Source organism: Ambystoma mexicanum, chromosome 12 (genome assembly GCF_040938575.1).
Source record: "Ambystoma mexicanum isolate Mex_15411 chromosome 12, UKY_AmexF1_1, whole genome shotgun sequence".
NCBI lineage: Eukaryota > Metazoa > Chordata > Amphibia > Caudata > Ambystomatidae > Ambystoma > Ambystoma mexicanum.
The window spans coordinates 1,179,384,123-1,179,400,828 of NC_090936.1; the positions used below are offsets into that span (position 1 = coordinate 1,179,384,123).

Sequence of the window (16,706 nt, forward strand, 5' to 3'; positions counted from 1 at the left end):
ATCAGATCAATATGCCTTTAAAAGATAGGCTTTCCTCCATATCTCTTAAAGGCATCTGTGTTACACTTTTGCAGCACACAACAACCGATGTGCTGTGTTGCTGGTTACCCTTTGGGTTCTCTTTTGATATTCCTCAACTATCCTTAAAAATAACGGTTCTAAAGGATAGAGGCATACTTAGTATCCTTCCTAAAACTGTAACCTACGAGAGATTAGCAAACCACACCTTATGTGAAGTGCTAAGGGGATACCTAGTATCCCCCCCTTCTCTCTGCTCCTGGGACTATTTGGTCACAGTGACAACCCTGTGGTTATGGCTGGTGGCAGTGGACGTGGCCTACCAACATTTGCGCTATTTTATACCACTTACTGTATTCACAGCCTCGGTTAAGCACAAAAGCGTCACCTATGTTCTAACATGGTGGCTCCTTTCTTTTTTCACCATTTCTTGTCCTTTGTTAGCCCTTCCTCTATCATTCTGGTAGGGGGAGGTCTGTGTGAGTTTTTGACTTCGGCAGGAACCCTTGGGTGTCCCCACCTAGGCTCCAGTGTGTCTGAAGGAAGGAAGCAGGGGGAGGAATTTTACACTCCCCTGTCCGTTGATCTGCCAGAGTGCCTGAATGGACCCAGTCGACACTGGTGGGCTGGCTGTCCTTGTTTGACAGCCACCTGCCCCTTTGTATGAACTGCTGAGAGAGTCTGCAGAGGAGTGAATGGGAAATCCAAATAAAAGGTGAGGTACCCGAGGCAGAAGGCAAGTCAACCACTAGAACAGAGCATCTGCAGCTGAAGACAACCAGAGACACCTGCAGAGCCTTCCAGTAACCGTGAACTGACCAGTGCTGTCCTGACCCAGAGGACCTCTGAAGAGGATGATTCCTTCCCTTTGGCTGGTGGGACCAACCAGCCCCAAGACGAACTGCAGATCGAGCCATCCCCCAAGGTGCTTTGACCTTCCAGGGCTGCAAATCGCAAATACCAGAGGACCTTAAACCCATTTTGCAGTGCAACGTCTTTGTGTGGACGAATATGCCCAGAACTTTGGTGAGCTCCAGTTGGACTTCCAGAGGCGTGATCACAATCATCCAAGTCCCCTCACCAGAGTGCAGGACTGAAGAACCGAGTAATCGACCAGGCAATAACCGTCCTTTGTTGGAGCTAATAAAAAGGCCCCAAAACCGTAGACCGACATGGGAGACAGAAGTTATCCCTGCTGAGGATCCTTTCTCACGAATGGTGCTGTGACAAGGTCCCTATACATTGTGTTATCTTGCTAAAGTATTGTTCTTAAGTAACTAAAGAAGCCTTGAAAAGTGTTGCTGATAAATATATTACTGCCAATAGCCCTCCTTTCCCTTCCTACAGACTGTCCGTTTGACTTTATAAATGAATGAAACTAATTTCCCTGCAACATATGCAGATGCGCGGCACTTCAAGTTATACGGTATAACTGAAATTGGTGTAATTTTCTGTAACAATTGGAAGGTCGAGCATTTACTATTGAAATAGTCACCTTTGAAAAGTATTGTTGATATTTCCTATGTCTAATGGTTAGTCTTAAAGAGTATTTACTTATCTGCCTTGTGTAAACAAAATAAATATATATTTTATTATAACTTTCAGCGTGTAAGAGTTTCTTTGGACTATTGTATTGACTGGGTTCAGTGTACTAACCTACAGCTCACATCCTCCTCATAAGATAAGCCTGGCTGATCTGCCATTCTACTAAGATTCTTTGGATAGTACAGACTAGTACTAAGACTTGGGGACCTGCATACTGAGGGATAGTTTTATAGAGTCTTACCTCCAAGTGGATTTTAGAAAAACTCCCCTTACACGCGCAGCACCTGCTCCACCAGCATCCTGGTGCACCACAGCAATCTTTCTACATTCCAAACACTCCACTGTCCACCCTCTATATTCAGGAACCATTCCTTTGTTAAGTGTGGTGACACCACTCTTGAGATATACATTGTGGTATGATGTGCAATTATATCAATAAAGTATATCCTCTTTTGAGGAGGGTGGCAGGCGCCCAGCTGGGCCATAGAATTTAGCTGCATTACTTTGGGGGTCACTAGTGGGTTCTGCAAAGTGGTTTGGGAAAGTGGCTATTCCATGTGTGTAAAAGAAGTCAGCGGACTGTCCAAGCAGCGCACATACCTATTTTACTGTCTTCATTTAGACCATCAATGCGATTATCAATAGCATAATCCACTTCTGAGTACTTAAGCATTATTATTTTAAAAGTAAATTCAAATGATACTGTATTTATTATTTGTTAGCCATGTTGTGACTCCAGAGTTGATACTCAAAGGATACAGGATTGTCTGTTGCACTGTTGATTTCTGTCGTGATGATGTTCTTTACAAAAGCGATTGTGTCGTTCACCACCCCATGCACCTGAAATACAAGACAGTCAGTCAGTCAGTCAATGTGGACATCCGCTATAACAAGGGCACCTGGAGCAGCTACAAGACAGCAGTACATGTTAGCATACATACTATGAATTCATGATGCAGAGGATTTAGGTGAGGCTTTTGGCATTGGTCCCAAAACCCTTTACTCGTTAACTTAAGAATTTAATCAGTGTGAGGCAGGCACTGTTGCAACGTTAGCCTAACAATTTCAGTCACTGAGGTACCCTATGTAAAGGACAGAGGTACATGATTTGCTATAGGCCAAGGTACATCTCAATACCTAATCATACAATATAATAAACGCCAGAGGTAAGTTTTAGGTAAGATTGTCATATTTATGATAAATCGTCCTGACCTGCGTCAACCCCAGAACGTTTGCTTGAACTTGGTAACTATTTTACCTTGTCCTTAGGTGGAGGGGAAGATTTTTCCCCTCTCACCTAGTCTTTTACTCTTTTTATGGGTGACCCGTTTATCTCTCTCCATAGTGTATAGTTGAAGTAATAGTTCCCACAACCTTTGGGCTTAGGCTGGGTTGCCCCATTGTGCTCCCCGGTTAATTTATCTTTCATATACTTGGGTGAACTACTGTTCCCAAGTGGTAAAGAGGGATTTTCATCCCCTTTACATTCTGTATAAGTGAGCCAACCTTATGTGGAGTGCTGGGCGGATACAATGTATCCCATTTCTTACTTACATGGTAAAAGTTTGTTAAAATTGCAAGTCTACATTAATGGCTGGTGGCAGCGTAACTACTTTTATGACTTTTAAATCACTATTACTAGCAGGCTGTCAATTCAGCCTCGGTAATGCACAGAAGGGCCACCATTTTGCTAAAATGGTGGGCTCCTTTTTTCATCATTTCTTGTGTGCTTGTTGTTTGAGGTCTTCCCATGCCATTCTAAGCAGGAGCGACCTCAGTGGAAGTTTTGTCTTCGTCAGGAATCCAAATCTCTGCAGCCCTTCCACCTTGCCCGAAAGGAAACAACTCCAAGTGGCGGGCTGGCTGTCCTAATTGGACAGCCAGACCGCCCCTTTCTGTAAAATGCAGGGAGAGAATGCAGAAGTTGTACTGTAGTTCCTGTTAAATCCCCCGAACCTGGATGCTCCCGACAAGCTGACCACTGGAGCTGAAACCGAAGAGGAAGATGAAGAAAATACACCTACCCAAAGGCTAGTGGGATAAACTATTCTCAAGTAGACCTGCATTTTGAGCCATCCGACGATGTGCTGGGACCTTGCTGGGCTGCAATACCCTAAAACGCTGGGACCTCGAGCAAGCGTGCGGTGCATGGTCTTCCGAATTCCAAATATTGCTGCAACTTTGGTGGCATCCTGCTGGACCTCCAGAGACTTGCCTCGAGTCCTTGAAGTTCCCTCACCGGAGTGCTGGACTCGAAAGGTGACGAGAATCTGACCGGCAATGTTCAGTCTACTCCTGGCTCCTGAAAAAGGGCGCCAAAACCACAGAGCCGCGACCAGCCTCAAATCCTGAAGTCTTCCCCGTTGATCCCTGCTGAAAATTCCCTTCCAGTGTCCTATGTTCAGTCACCACGACAAGGAATTCAAGGACCGGGGTTTGGGCTGCAGATCCTGAAGACATCCAGCTGCAAACGCCTCTTCTCTGCTGAGGTACTGTGTGGGCTTGGATATTACTTACCTTAAACCTTGTGTGATTCCTGTGAAGCTTTTTGGGCCGATTCATGCGATTGCGAGTTCCCTCATACAGTTTGCCCAGGCCAATGCTAGAATCCCTCTATTGGGTCTTCTCGGAAGTCCCTGGACCCTTTCTGCAACTCTGAAGTGAAGAACTTGTTTGAAGAGCCTTCCCAGGAACTTTGCCTGTTCAGCATTCTGTGCCTATACTGACCCTGCCAAAAGCTGGCCTCTAGACCACTAGAGTCTCTCTTCTGCCACTGAGAAACTCATGCTTCGAGATTAGGGAAGGACCTACAAAGTCAGGCCTCTGCCTTGAACTGCATCAAGTGTTGAAAGTCTTTTACTGGTGCAGGAGTTGTATTGGTAACTGTCCCTCTGAAATATGAACAGTTACAAAAGTATTTCTTACCTTAGAATGTGTTCTGCCATTCCTAAATGTATATAGGGTTACTTTACTTACCTGTGATTTGGATCCTCATCTTCTCAAAAGTAATATGGTTGGCTTCACTGGGTTATTTCTTTCAGAGAATAAGTGTATAAGTTCATCAACTGGGGTTTACTTCCCCTGACTTGCTGTATAGCCTGTCTAGAATACGCCTGTCTTGGGTCTTACCTACCTTGAATAGCTGTGCATTACCAACGCGGTGTTCCCAGGTGAGCATATGTGACCCCCCTGACCCTTTCTGGGCCAGCTTCGATGTCGGGCCAGGTCTCCATGTGCCCCATTGCCCTGCGTGCTGCCTCCGCTTCCCGACTCCCTCCCTTCCTCTTCCCCTCCCTACGCCCGCTTTCCGGCCTTCCCTGCACCCTTGATTGGTTGGCTTTCTGGTCTTAACTGAAACCCCCCCCCCCCCCCCCCCCCCCAAGGCAGCCCTCTGCCTGGCAGCCCCAGCGGCTAAGGGCCCAAGGAAAAAGTGCAGCTCCTACAGAGGTGGCTCCAAGAAGTGTCTGCAGGGGACCCAGTGGCCAGCCGTCGACCAGTAGCGAATAGCACAGTAGGACCAGACTATGGGGGGAGTCGTACACATGTTGCATTTCAAGGTCGCTATGTTCAGGTTTGTACTCAATCTGCGCTGTCAGGTGTAGGCCTCTCTCCCACTTTACAGGACTCTCAAATCTAGCTATGTTTAGTTTTGTACACAAATTTCACTGTCAGGTCACAGTGCTTAGTCTTGTGCACAATTTGCATTGTTTGTTAGCCGTGTTTAGTCTGCTCACCATACGTGGATATCAGCTACAGCAGATAATCTAGACCCGGACATACAAGGAAGTCCCGCAGCCTATGGTATGTATAGTTCACACCACTAGTGTGGACATAGGCCGCAGGCACGGCCAATCATCCATGCACGATAGAACATGTCTACGGCTAAGCACATCCGGCCTAGTTTCATTCTCAGGTGTTTCAGCCTTATACTAAGAGTGGAGCGTAGGTACTGCTTTGGATGCATGGTTTTATGACGTCTTGGTAGGACTGTAGAAAAACTGTCCTAACAGTCTGATGCAGTTGTAATGAAGGTCCTGGTTCAGGACCAGACAAGGGGGCCTACCTACCAATTGAGGGAATAAACTGGTTAGGCAGGGACACCTCCTAGAGGGGGAAACAAAGGGGACTCTGGGAGCTTAAGCCAGCCATTGGATCAGGCCTGGGAAGGAACAAGAGGAGGGGGGCACCTTGTCAACGACAACACTGACACACCAACCTTGTATGCATAAGAATGAGAAAGGTGAAACCACAGATAAGAGCACACTATGGGGATGCCACAGGCTAAGCCTCACTCTGAAGACCCGCTCCGAACAAATGAATCATGCACTACGGTTAAGGCGGGGTCGGGGGCAGGGTGCTGAACTCAGTCCACTCGTCTCCAGCAGACTGTAGTTGCTGAAACAGCACTGGGTGATGTAATCAAGGTCATTGAGCCAGACCCAGGGCTGCTCGTGGGACCTGAGGAAGTCGACCTGATCCAAAGCAGCAGTCACAAGACACCAAGGCAGCCTTAAATTTCCCACTGGCCAGCTTGTATGGGAATGGGAGGCAGAACGAAGGAGCATTTTCTGAAGAACCAAATCAGACGGTAAATTCTGGTGTCCCTGAAAGGTAACCAACCCCCAGAGTATCCACTACAGTGTTCGCGGAGGTTGCTATCTTGCAGGTGCCGCGTGGATGTCTCCCTTCCCACTAGTTCATGGTGTCTCGTGTTCCTTCCGATTTGGGGCTGGCCAATGGCAGATGAATGAAGGACCGGAGGCCAGCACAAATACGTTCTTACTAATTCAAATCGTTCGCGGGTGGAATGGGAAGCAAGGCTGCGCCACATGGGGAGGAGATGAGCTGGGAGAGGGCAGATCTGTTTGCTCCAATCATGTTTGACTAAAGTATGTCCATCTATAGGGGTATGATGTATTTTAACCAGTAAGCTTTGTGGGAACCGCAAAGACAAAATATTTGAAGTGCAACTGTTTCCAACTCCAAGGACATTGTATTATCAGTATAAAAATCATGTTCGCTGTGTACCAGCTTGTCATCTCTCATCAACCAGTTCTGCTTCACTGTTCTGTTTTATTTGTGGTTACCCAGCTGCAATAAACAGCGTTATTTCTTAACTGGTGTGTGCCCCTTTCTGGACTTCTTGTGGTTACTATTCATTACAAGCTTTAGTGGACTCCTGGTACATTTTCGGGGCCTCTGGAAGAGGAGTTCTCTCGGGAAACTGAGGGTATTCCAGCCATCCTCGCTGGGGGTGCGGGTCTGGCGACCGCAGATCTGATTCTCACGCATCACAGAGGAGGCCCTGCAAGAGTTCACGAGGATCTGCCTGGTCCAGAGTGTCGTCCGCGCTCAGGGGGAGGTGTGAGCACGTACAGGAGGCTCAGTGCCAAGTGGACCTTGAGGATCTCTAGGACATGAGTGTAACCGTGCAAGAAAGCGCTACATCATGGTTGCATGCCCTTGGCGCGGGCAGGGGGAGGGATTGTATTTTTGTTAGCGTATAAGATGCATCTTCAAAGTGGGAGGACGATTGGCCGTTGTAGTATTAGATTTAAGCATGTGCCACCCTTTAGGAAGTGGACATGGGTGTGGGCACATAGGCAGACCCCGTTAGAAGGTGCGTCATTTGGGGGAAGAGGAGTGTCAATTTTAACGTATAATTGTTTTGGAGGTAGAGAGAAGAACGCGCGCAGGGTTGTTAGTATTGTACGTATTGTTTCATGGTGCTGGCCCAAGGCGGAAGGGTCCACATCGACAGGAACCTTGTGTATAATACAGAGCGTGGCATTTTAGCAGAAAGCGAGCAGAAGAAGTGGCGGTGACCCGGCGCTTATCTTTATTAGCATAGGGAGAAGGTGAGCCTGTGGAGAAGGCCGTTGGTGAGTGGACGGGCATGAGGAGAAGGCCAGTGTGAAAGAAGGGCGAGGAGTGATCAAGAGTTAGTGTGGGTGTTCCATGGAAAAGGGTATACAAAGAACTGGAAGGGTGTCTAGGGTGATTGGGACATAGAGGAAGGGCAGCCAGAGGGCGAGAGATGGCCTATCTAGATAGCCCCCTCAAACATGTGTAAAATATTGCCCCAGTATCAAGAAAAAATATGAAAGGTATCATTTTCAGTGGGTCCAGGAGACTGCAGGACAGTGTTTCCATGCATGGACAGGAGTGTTTGATAGTAGAACAATCGAAAACATGTTCTCATGTTGGATAACAAAATAAAAGGGCTGCAAGTTGAAAAATAGGCAGAATATATTGGGGCTCTGGAAATTATATGGAGAGAGAGGGAGAGAGAGGGAGAGGGATAGAGCGAGGGAGAGAGAAAAAACCACAGCCAGGAATGGACCAAGCTTGGCGGGGTATACACACCCACAGTGGGAAAACACTGGAGGGGACAAAGACAACAGAAGAAAAGAGGAACGCTGAAGGGGACAAAGAGACAACAGAAGAAAAGAGAAACAGACACAGAGGGAGGAGGTACACAAAAGGGGGGAGAGGAACTCCTTTGCAGACTTTGAAAAGAATACACGACAGCAGGTGGATGCATTATTCAACGAAGATGAGAGGGTAATAGAAGAGGTGTGGAGAAAAAGTAAATGGGACAAGAGGGAATGGCTATCATGGAGGATAAAATTTAGACTGGACGACGAAGAGGAAGAAGGCAGGAAGGTGAAGGTAGAAGGAGGGGATGAGGGTAGTGCGGCCTCAGATGAGGGAGCAGTTGGGGGGGGGTGGAAGAGTGGAGCGATGGAGAAGATGACCAGTGGACACCTGATAAAGACAGGGGGAGGAAACAAAGAAGACAGGACAGCGACGAGTGTGGAAGGGACTTGTCAACTTCCCTCTGCAGTAGAAAGGGAAAGATAAAAATGGGTCTGACCCAGACCACCAAAGGAGGGTGAATAGGGCGTATGATGAGGCAAATGCTGCCGTTACAGAAAAGGAGAGGGGACACACATTATGTACCATAGCAGACAATGTACTGGGACAATTTGCAGGTTTCCCTCCCTTGTGGCAGGGGCCAGCAAATGGATACAGGCGCTTGAGGAAAAAGACTGCAGGGGTGACACTGGCAATAGAGGACACGAAAAGCTTATTTACGACCATAATAGGAGAACAAGGGGAGAAAATATGGGAGCAGGCGAGAAAATATTGGAGCAGGCGAGGTTCAAGTGGGTGAAATTAAGCACTAACGCCCACAACGGCTTTCCATTCAATAACTGTCGAGCACACGAATGGGAGGTCCCGAGAAACATGTACCCAGATAACTATGACCAGGGATTAGTAATGGCACATAACATGAAGCAAGATGATGACCCTGCAGATTATATAAAAGGTGCAGGATCTTTGGACACAGGAGACACCAAGGTCCTGGGACGAGTGCATACCCTCGTTTTATCACATACTGGTCAAGGGGTTGCCAAACAGACATCCAGGCATCATTGGACAAGATTGTGCAGAGAGAAGTGAAGGGATGGCGAAAAGATACAGGAGAGCGAGAGGCATGCGGCAGAAAATGGTGCAAAACCAGAAAACAAATTGGTACAAAAGAAACTGGTGAGGTATACAATGGAAGAAGCAATGCTTGTGCCTGATGCGCCGCAGTGGCGCCCGCCCAACAGGGAAGGTTTCCCATGGGGAACACACCCCAGCAAGGGGGCGGGGGTTACATGCAGCCACTGTATATGTCACATGGGGTGTTTCTTTCCAATGGGGAGAGCGTACATGCCAAGAGGGAGACGAGGAGGATACAGAGGGGCAGGAAATGGGGTATTTGGGTCATGCTTCATATTCCGGAAAATGGGGCAATTTGTGTGTACATGTCCTTTCGGGCAGCAAGCTCAGGCACAAGCAATTCAAATGGCACAGCAGCAAGGGTTTGTCACAGCACAGCCACAGTGGCAGACGATGCCGCCGCTCTCAGCTCAGCTGCAGCAGGGATCACTGCCCCTGCAGCAGGGACCGTTGCAAGTCCAAGGGGAGTTAACAGATGGTGGAATGGCACCCCCAACTGTGACACAAACACCAGCACTAGCTACAGGAAGCACAGTGGTAATAGGACAGAAGGTGATACCCCACTACAACGGGGTGAGCGTCGTCTGGGAAATCAATTTCCTTTCCCACATGGTAGCCCGCAACAATAGGGGGCCCACAGAAAGCTTGAGTGTGTCCAGTCCTAGCAGTAACTGACGGCCCGAAGAGGAACCCGAAGTAGCGTTGAAAATAGGACCAAGATAATTTTCATTCCTCATAGAAACCTAGGCCTTTTCCACACTTTTCAGGACTCTCAAACTAAGGTGCGTTCTCTCCTATTTTTAAAATTGCACTGTGCAAGTATTCCTGTTCTGTGGCTTTGCCTCCTAGCAAAGCACTCCTCTATCGAACCTTTATACCTCCATCTTAGTGCCTGTCGTCTTGTCCAATTGTCAACTTGACGCATCTCTCTCCGTCTCATCCGATTGTCCCTGACCCGTTTCCTCCCTAGTGTTCTCCCCGACCCCTTCCTCCTCTATGGTGCTCTGGGTCTCTCCTATCTTTTTTAACTGCTTCTCCATTGACTATCCAGCTCTCCTCACTAAATCTGGTAGAAGACGTTTAAAAAGGACATCCTGGTCTCCAACACAGGCCTCCCTATCGCTGACATCTATACAAGTGCCTCCTCCAGGCAAACTTTCCCAGACATCCTCTTTGTCGTTCCCTCGCCAGACCTATAGACTCTTCATATTGTCTCTGTGCTCTCTCCCTTCTCTTCCTCTCCCATTAATGGTGGCACACAATGGGAGGCCCTCCTGGCCTCCTTCCACTCCTCTAAGGTCATCATTAATGTTTACTCAAATGGTACCGTCTTGGTCCAAGGCCCTCAAACCAACCTTCTCCTCTGTGATCGATGCTTCCAGCACCTCATCAATTTACTTTCTTCTCCTGCTGTCCCCTCCAACGCTTCCTTGCCTACCCCTGCTGTCTCCTCCTTGGCTACCTTGCCCTCTCCTCCTTCCTCTTCTGCCCCTCCTCAGGCTGCTTCTACACCTCTGCAGGGCGTACCTCTGATTTGTACCCCTCCCCGAAGTCTTTCAAGGACAGCAACCTTCTCCATATTGCCACTCTAAACTCCCGCTCAGCTGTCAAACACTCCTCTGACATCTGCCGCCTCCTGGAGGAACTTGATCTTGATATCCTCGGTCTCATAGAGAGATGGTTCACGGCCAGCTCTGTCACAAGCTTTGACACTCTCCTCCCTGATGGCTACAAGATCCTCTCCGTGCCAAGATCCAACCGCTTTGGAGGGGGTGTAGCTCTGATCTTCCCCGAGTGGATTTCTGCCTCCATCATTCCTAAACAGACCTACTCCTCTTTCGAATGCCTCGTCTGCAGGCTCTCTCTCTCTATCCCTCTCCCCTAGCCATTCCCTTACTGTGGCTACCATCTATTGGCCACCTGGTCAGATCTCCTCCTTCCTCTCTGAGTGGGCGCGCCTCTCCTCTTCCCTCCTGGTCTCATCCACCCAACTCCTCCTTCTTGGAGACTTCAACATCCACCTGGATGCTTCCTGTCCTCCCACTGGACTCTCTTGTGATCTCTGCGACTCTCTCTCTTTTCTCCCCTCTGGCCTGACTCACCCTGCAGGGCACACTCTGGATGTTCTGATCTCTCCAGACTTTCCCCTTTCTATTCCGCTCACCACTTCTCTCTCTACTGAAGCGATCACTTTCTGCTTTCCTCCCATCTCACCCTCTCTATCCCTGAGGTCAAGCCAACTGCAACACTGCCTCCTACCTGCTCGGTTATCTGACCCATAAAGTGTGCGTCAGTTGAGGCTTTCGCCGCCACTTTCTGACCCCCCCTCCCTCCCATACCCAATTGGCTGACTCACACCCTGACACAGCACTTTCCATGCTCCACTCTGCTTTATCTGATTCTCTCTATGTTCTTATGTTCTTGCCCCTGTCATGAGGATCCGCTTGAAGCGCAAAACCAAGTGCAACTCTTGGTACAACTCAAACCTCGTCACCTTTGAACGTAAGTGCAGGGTGGCTTAAAGGAAATGGTGTGCTTCCAGTACATCCTCTGACAAACTGGCCTGCCGCCTGCTCCAAAGGCAATACCGGCTCTCCGTCCACACCAATAAGAGAGCTCACATCAAAGCCTGCATCTCTGCGGCATCTAACAACTCGGCTGAACTCTTTAAAATCTGCAAGAAGCTGGCCAATCCTGCTGCAGTCTCAACCTCTCCTGCCCCCTCCCAGGCCATTTGCACGGCCCTGGCTTCTCATTTCATCTCCAAAACTCAGGACATCCTGTCCTTGCTCTCTCTTCCTCTCCCCCCTCCTCCCTCTACTTCCTGCTCTTCCTCTGGCCCTTCTTCGGCCACCTCTCCTCTGTCCTTCTCTGCCTTTCCCCTATTCTCCTCAGACAAGGTTTCTAGACAAGCCTGATATAAGAAAGTCTCGTCAAAACAGGTTCACCCCTGTTCCTCCAAAACCATCAAGGACCACATTGACACCCTGGCTCCTGCTCTGGCTGATTTCTGCAACCACTACTTCACCGCAGTCTTCCCCTCCCCCGTGAAGCACTCCCTTGTGCACCCTCTTCTTAAGAAACCCTCTGCCGACCCTCCCTGCCCGGCTAACTATCATCCTATCTCCATCACTCCTTTCCTGGGCAAACTCCTGGAAAAACTGGCCATCTACCAACTTAATCTTCACTCTGAATTTGTTGGTTGTCTCCATGACCATAGGTCTGGCTTCAGTGCTGCCAGAAGCACAGAAACTGCTCCCCTGAATACCCATTAAGACCTGCTCTCCAACCTCGATTCCAACACCCCCTGTGTCCTCATCCTACTTGATCTCTCATCTGCCTTCGACACGGTCAACCATGCCATCCTGCTCAACCGTCTCCGTGATAACCTGGGTATCACAGATCAGGCCCTGGCTTGGTTGACCTCCTTACTCTCGGACCGACCCTCGCAAGTCCAACTTGGGTCCTTCCTCTACTCCATCTCTACCTGTGGTGTTCCCCAGTGGTCTAACCTCTCTCCCTGGCTGTTCAACCAATACATGGCACTTATTGCCCACGGCATTGCTGCTCTCTGCCCAAACAACTAATTTTCAGGCTCCCTTCTGCCACCTCTTCTCCTCTCATCTCATCTACGACTGTCCGCCATCCAGGAGTGGTGTGCCGCCAATGATCTCTCCCTTAATGCCAGTAAGACCGAGATTCTCATCGGCACACCTGCTCCCTCCTTTCCTGTCACTCTCTGGCCGGCCTCTCTTGGCCCTCTTCCTGCTCCCACCTGTGAGGCTAAAAACCTCAGGGTCATCTTCGACTCCACACTTTCCTTCTCTCCTCACATCTCTGACATCTCTTAGAAGTCACACTACCAGCTGCACCTCCTCAGAGGTATTCTTCCTTTCCTCTCATTCCACCAGAAGCTCACCGTCTCCAGAGCTCTGGTTCTCTCTAGGCTAGACTACTGCAACAGCCTCTTTCTAAATCTGCCTGCATCTACTCTCTGCCCTCTGCAACTCATCCAACAGAACTGTGATACTTGTCCTTGGCTTCAAGCCGAGGGATCATATCTCTCCAGGACTGAAATCTCTGCACTGGCTCCCAGTGGCTGCGAGGATGAAGTTCAAAACCCTCTGCATTGTCCACAAGGCCTTTCGGGGGCCTGAGGCCTCAATACCTTAAACTCTCTATTCCTAAATATCTTCCTTCACTGGCTCTTCGCTTATCCACCTCAAACTCCCTCAGGGTTAGTCGCTTCTCCAAGCAGTGAGTTGGTGGTAGATCTATTTCTTCTGCTGGGGCCGCCCTCTGGAATAGCCTCCCTGCCTCTCTGAAACTTGAGAAGAAATATCTCTGGTTCTGGAAGCACCTCAAGTCCTTACTCTTTGCTTCTGCTTTCTCTTCTCGTCTCCTCTCCCCTGCTGATCTCCTGAATCTGGAACTGCACTGGTTACCTGGCTATCCTCTGATCTCGGGCCCATGTCCACCGCCCCCCCACCCACCAGCTGCACACCTGTACTTCCCCCCCCTGGCAACACCTGCACTCGGGGACTGTTTCTGTATCCCTACAGCCCCTACTAGCACTTGACACCCGATGTCTGCACTTACCCTTGCACTTGCCACCAGCTGGCCGCACTTTTATTTATTTATGATCTATTGCCTTATTATTTTACTGTTATCCTATGTACCGGAATGTCCCCCCTCTCCCAGCACTTTTCCCCGTCCCCGCACTTTCGCGATCTAAATGTCACCTGGCCTAGTAGGATCGCCGTCTCCATTTTCCCTCGGTTTCCCCTCCCTTGCCCTGTTGCGCCTTGAAACACTTGTGTATTGGTGCGCTATAAATGCCTTATCATATATCAAACAGGAGCAACCAAATCTTGTATAAAAGAAGGGGAATTCCCACTATCAAATAAGGTGATGATATGCAGGGCTTCTCTGGGGCAGACGTGATGGATCCGGTAACAAAAGATTTGCCTCTAACAATAGTGACGCAGCACATAGCGCCATTACTGTATTCCAAAGACACTTCCATCAATATACTAGGGGGAGACTTACTCAGCAAACTAAAGGCCACAATATCATTTACGGAGTAAGTAATGGTGTGCACTACGCAAGGCATTTACTACACACGAGTGGCCACGCTCCTCTTAGCAGCACACACTACGAGGCCAGCCCATACCCGAGAATGTTTTTATATGGGGTCGAGATACTACTGGGATGGGTCCCAAGAAAACGAGGGATGGTGTTCTGATATCAGAATTCCTGTTCAGACCACAGTACTAGAAGGATGACAAGGTACCACACTCGTACTACAGCTAGAGGAGGTGGCGATACGCAAAGACAAGGTGATGCTATGCGGGACAGACAATGACAATATGGAATGGCGTACAGTGCTATGCATCGACCCTACACTGACAGTAACAGGAGTAATGGATGAACAGCTGTTCTCCGATGAAGAGGGAGAGATGGGATTCCAGCTGCAGGTACCTTGCCCAGTCAAAGTAGTAGAAAAGCTGGTGCTGATACTGACATAACTGGTGAAAAGGGGGAGCAAACGCACATATGAAGACCTCAAAAGGGTCCCAGAGAAATTATGGATTAGGGTACTGAAAGGTGTGGGAGTGGTGAAGACAAAATTAAAGGACAGGGCACTGCCAACCCGTGAAAGACAATACGCATTATCCAGAGAAGCAGATGAGGGAATATACTCCACCCTACAAGCGCTATGGCAGCAGGCCATCATACAGACATCCTCATCACCATGCAAGACGGCCATATACACGATAAAGAAATCAAATGGTGGGTCATGGAGAGTTATACAGGATTTATGCTCTATAAACTATGTAGCTGAGGCCGAATTTCCCTTGGTACTGAACCCTGCTACCATACTGTGCAACATCCCTACAAGGCCAAAGTACTGCACAGTAATAGATTTGAAGAATGCCTTCTTCTCCATTCCTTTGCACCCAGACTCAGATACCGGACAGCCTTCACGTTAATGGGTAGCCTGATTCAAACACACTAGGCTGCCCCAGGGGTAATACGAGTCACCTAGCATTTTCAACAGAGTGATCCAAGTGGACATGAGCAATTTACAAATGCCAAGCACAGTGATCCGGTATGTTGACGATTTGTTGATATGCAGTGAGACTGAGGAAGAGTGTAGGGCTGATTCGGTAAATCTTTCAGCCCTACTAGCAAAGAAGGGGTACAAGGTGGACAAATCAAAACTGCAGTACTGCCAGGAGGAGGTTGTGAACCTGGGACAAATAATATCCATTGAAGGGCGCAGGATAACACAAGAGAGGGTAGAGGCAATCCATTTAACAGCACATCCACGCAGAGTGAAGGAAATGCAGAAGTTTCTGGGGTTATGTAATTACTGTAGGCTGTGGGTTTTTGACTACTCTACATAAACCAAACCCTTACTGCAGGCCCTCAAGGAAGAGCAGAAAGAGAAGATAGAGTTAAAATGGACACCAGAAAGGAATGAAAGCTTCACAGAATTAAAAGAAGCATTGGCCCACACGCCAACGTTGGCCACCCATAACTATAAAGAGAAGTTTTACCCGGTTCTCCACTCTACAGCTCAGTGATGATGGCGGCCCTTATGCAAAAGATGCCAGAGGGACATAAGCCATTGGCTTACTACAGTGGTATTTTAAACGTAGGGATGCAGGGACAGTTCCCCCTGCGAACAAGCTCTTGCAGCTGCAGCGTTTCCAATAGAGAAGGCAGCAACAATCACCATTGGGTGCCTTGTAGTACTGTACGTGGAGCACTCATTTGCCATTTTGGAAAAATCAAAAGGCACGTTAACACAGAGGGCATCTGGGTATGAGGCAATACTGAAAAACCCAACCATTGAGGTAGTGCAGGGTCATGTGGTGAACCTGGCAACATTCATAGCACCTGTCGAAGAAGGGGACTACATACATGACTGTGTAGCACAGATGGACAGAATGGAAGGGAACATACAGAACAAAGATGAATAGAAGGGACAGGCATGGTTTATATTGACAGGTCATCAAGAATAGACCCAGACACTGGAAAGAGACATACTGGAGCGGAGATAGTGTGCTACAGGAACGGGGACTATGCAATAGCATCCCAGGAGCGATTACCATCACATTATTCAGCACAGGCAGCAGAGCTAGTAGCAATGAACAGTGCATTAAACATGATGGAAGGGCAGGCAGCTAACATATTTTAGGATTCCGCCTATGTAACATCCGCAATACATTCAAGATTGGCACGGTGGGAGAGAAGGGGTTCAGGAGACGTGATGGGTCGCCGGTAAAACATGCAGAACTGGTCAGACAATTGATTGAAGCACTGAAACTCCCAGTGCAGGTGGCCATAATAAAATGTGCCGCCCATACAGGCGAGTAGGACCGAATATCTTTGGGAACAGAAATGGCCGCCAGAGCAGCAAAAGAAGCGACCAACTTACCTGGGGGAAGTACGAGACAATGGCAGCAGAGAGAAGAAGGGTCAAGAGGAAGAAAGGGGAAGAAGTTTAAATACAATACCAATTGTTCAGATTATAGAGCTACAAGGAGAGGCCCCGAAAGAGGAAAAAGATATATGGATACAAAGAGGGTGTTTTCTCTCACCAACCAACTTGATCTGGAGGC

The 16,706-nt window shown here is 48.6% G+C and overlaps 1 protein-coding gene across 3 annotated transcripts in view; it reads right to left on the reverse strand.

The window, feature by feature from the left end:
* The window catches only part of HAL (histidine ammonia-lyase), a 146,798-nt gene that overhangs the window by 51,126 nt on the left and 78,966 nt on the right, over positions 1-16,706 (reverse strand). For all 3 annotated transcript variants that reach the window (XM_069629828.1, XM_069629830.1, XM_069629829.1), the window contains exon 14: positions 2,323-2,403. In XM_069629828.1, the coding sequence (XP_069485929.1) occupies positions 2,323-2,403 (81 nt within the window). The remainder of the gene's footprint in view (positions 1-2,322; positions 2,404-16,706) is intronic.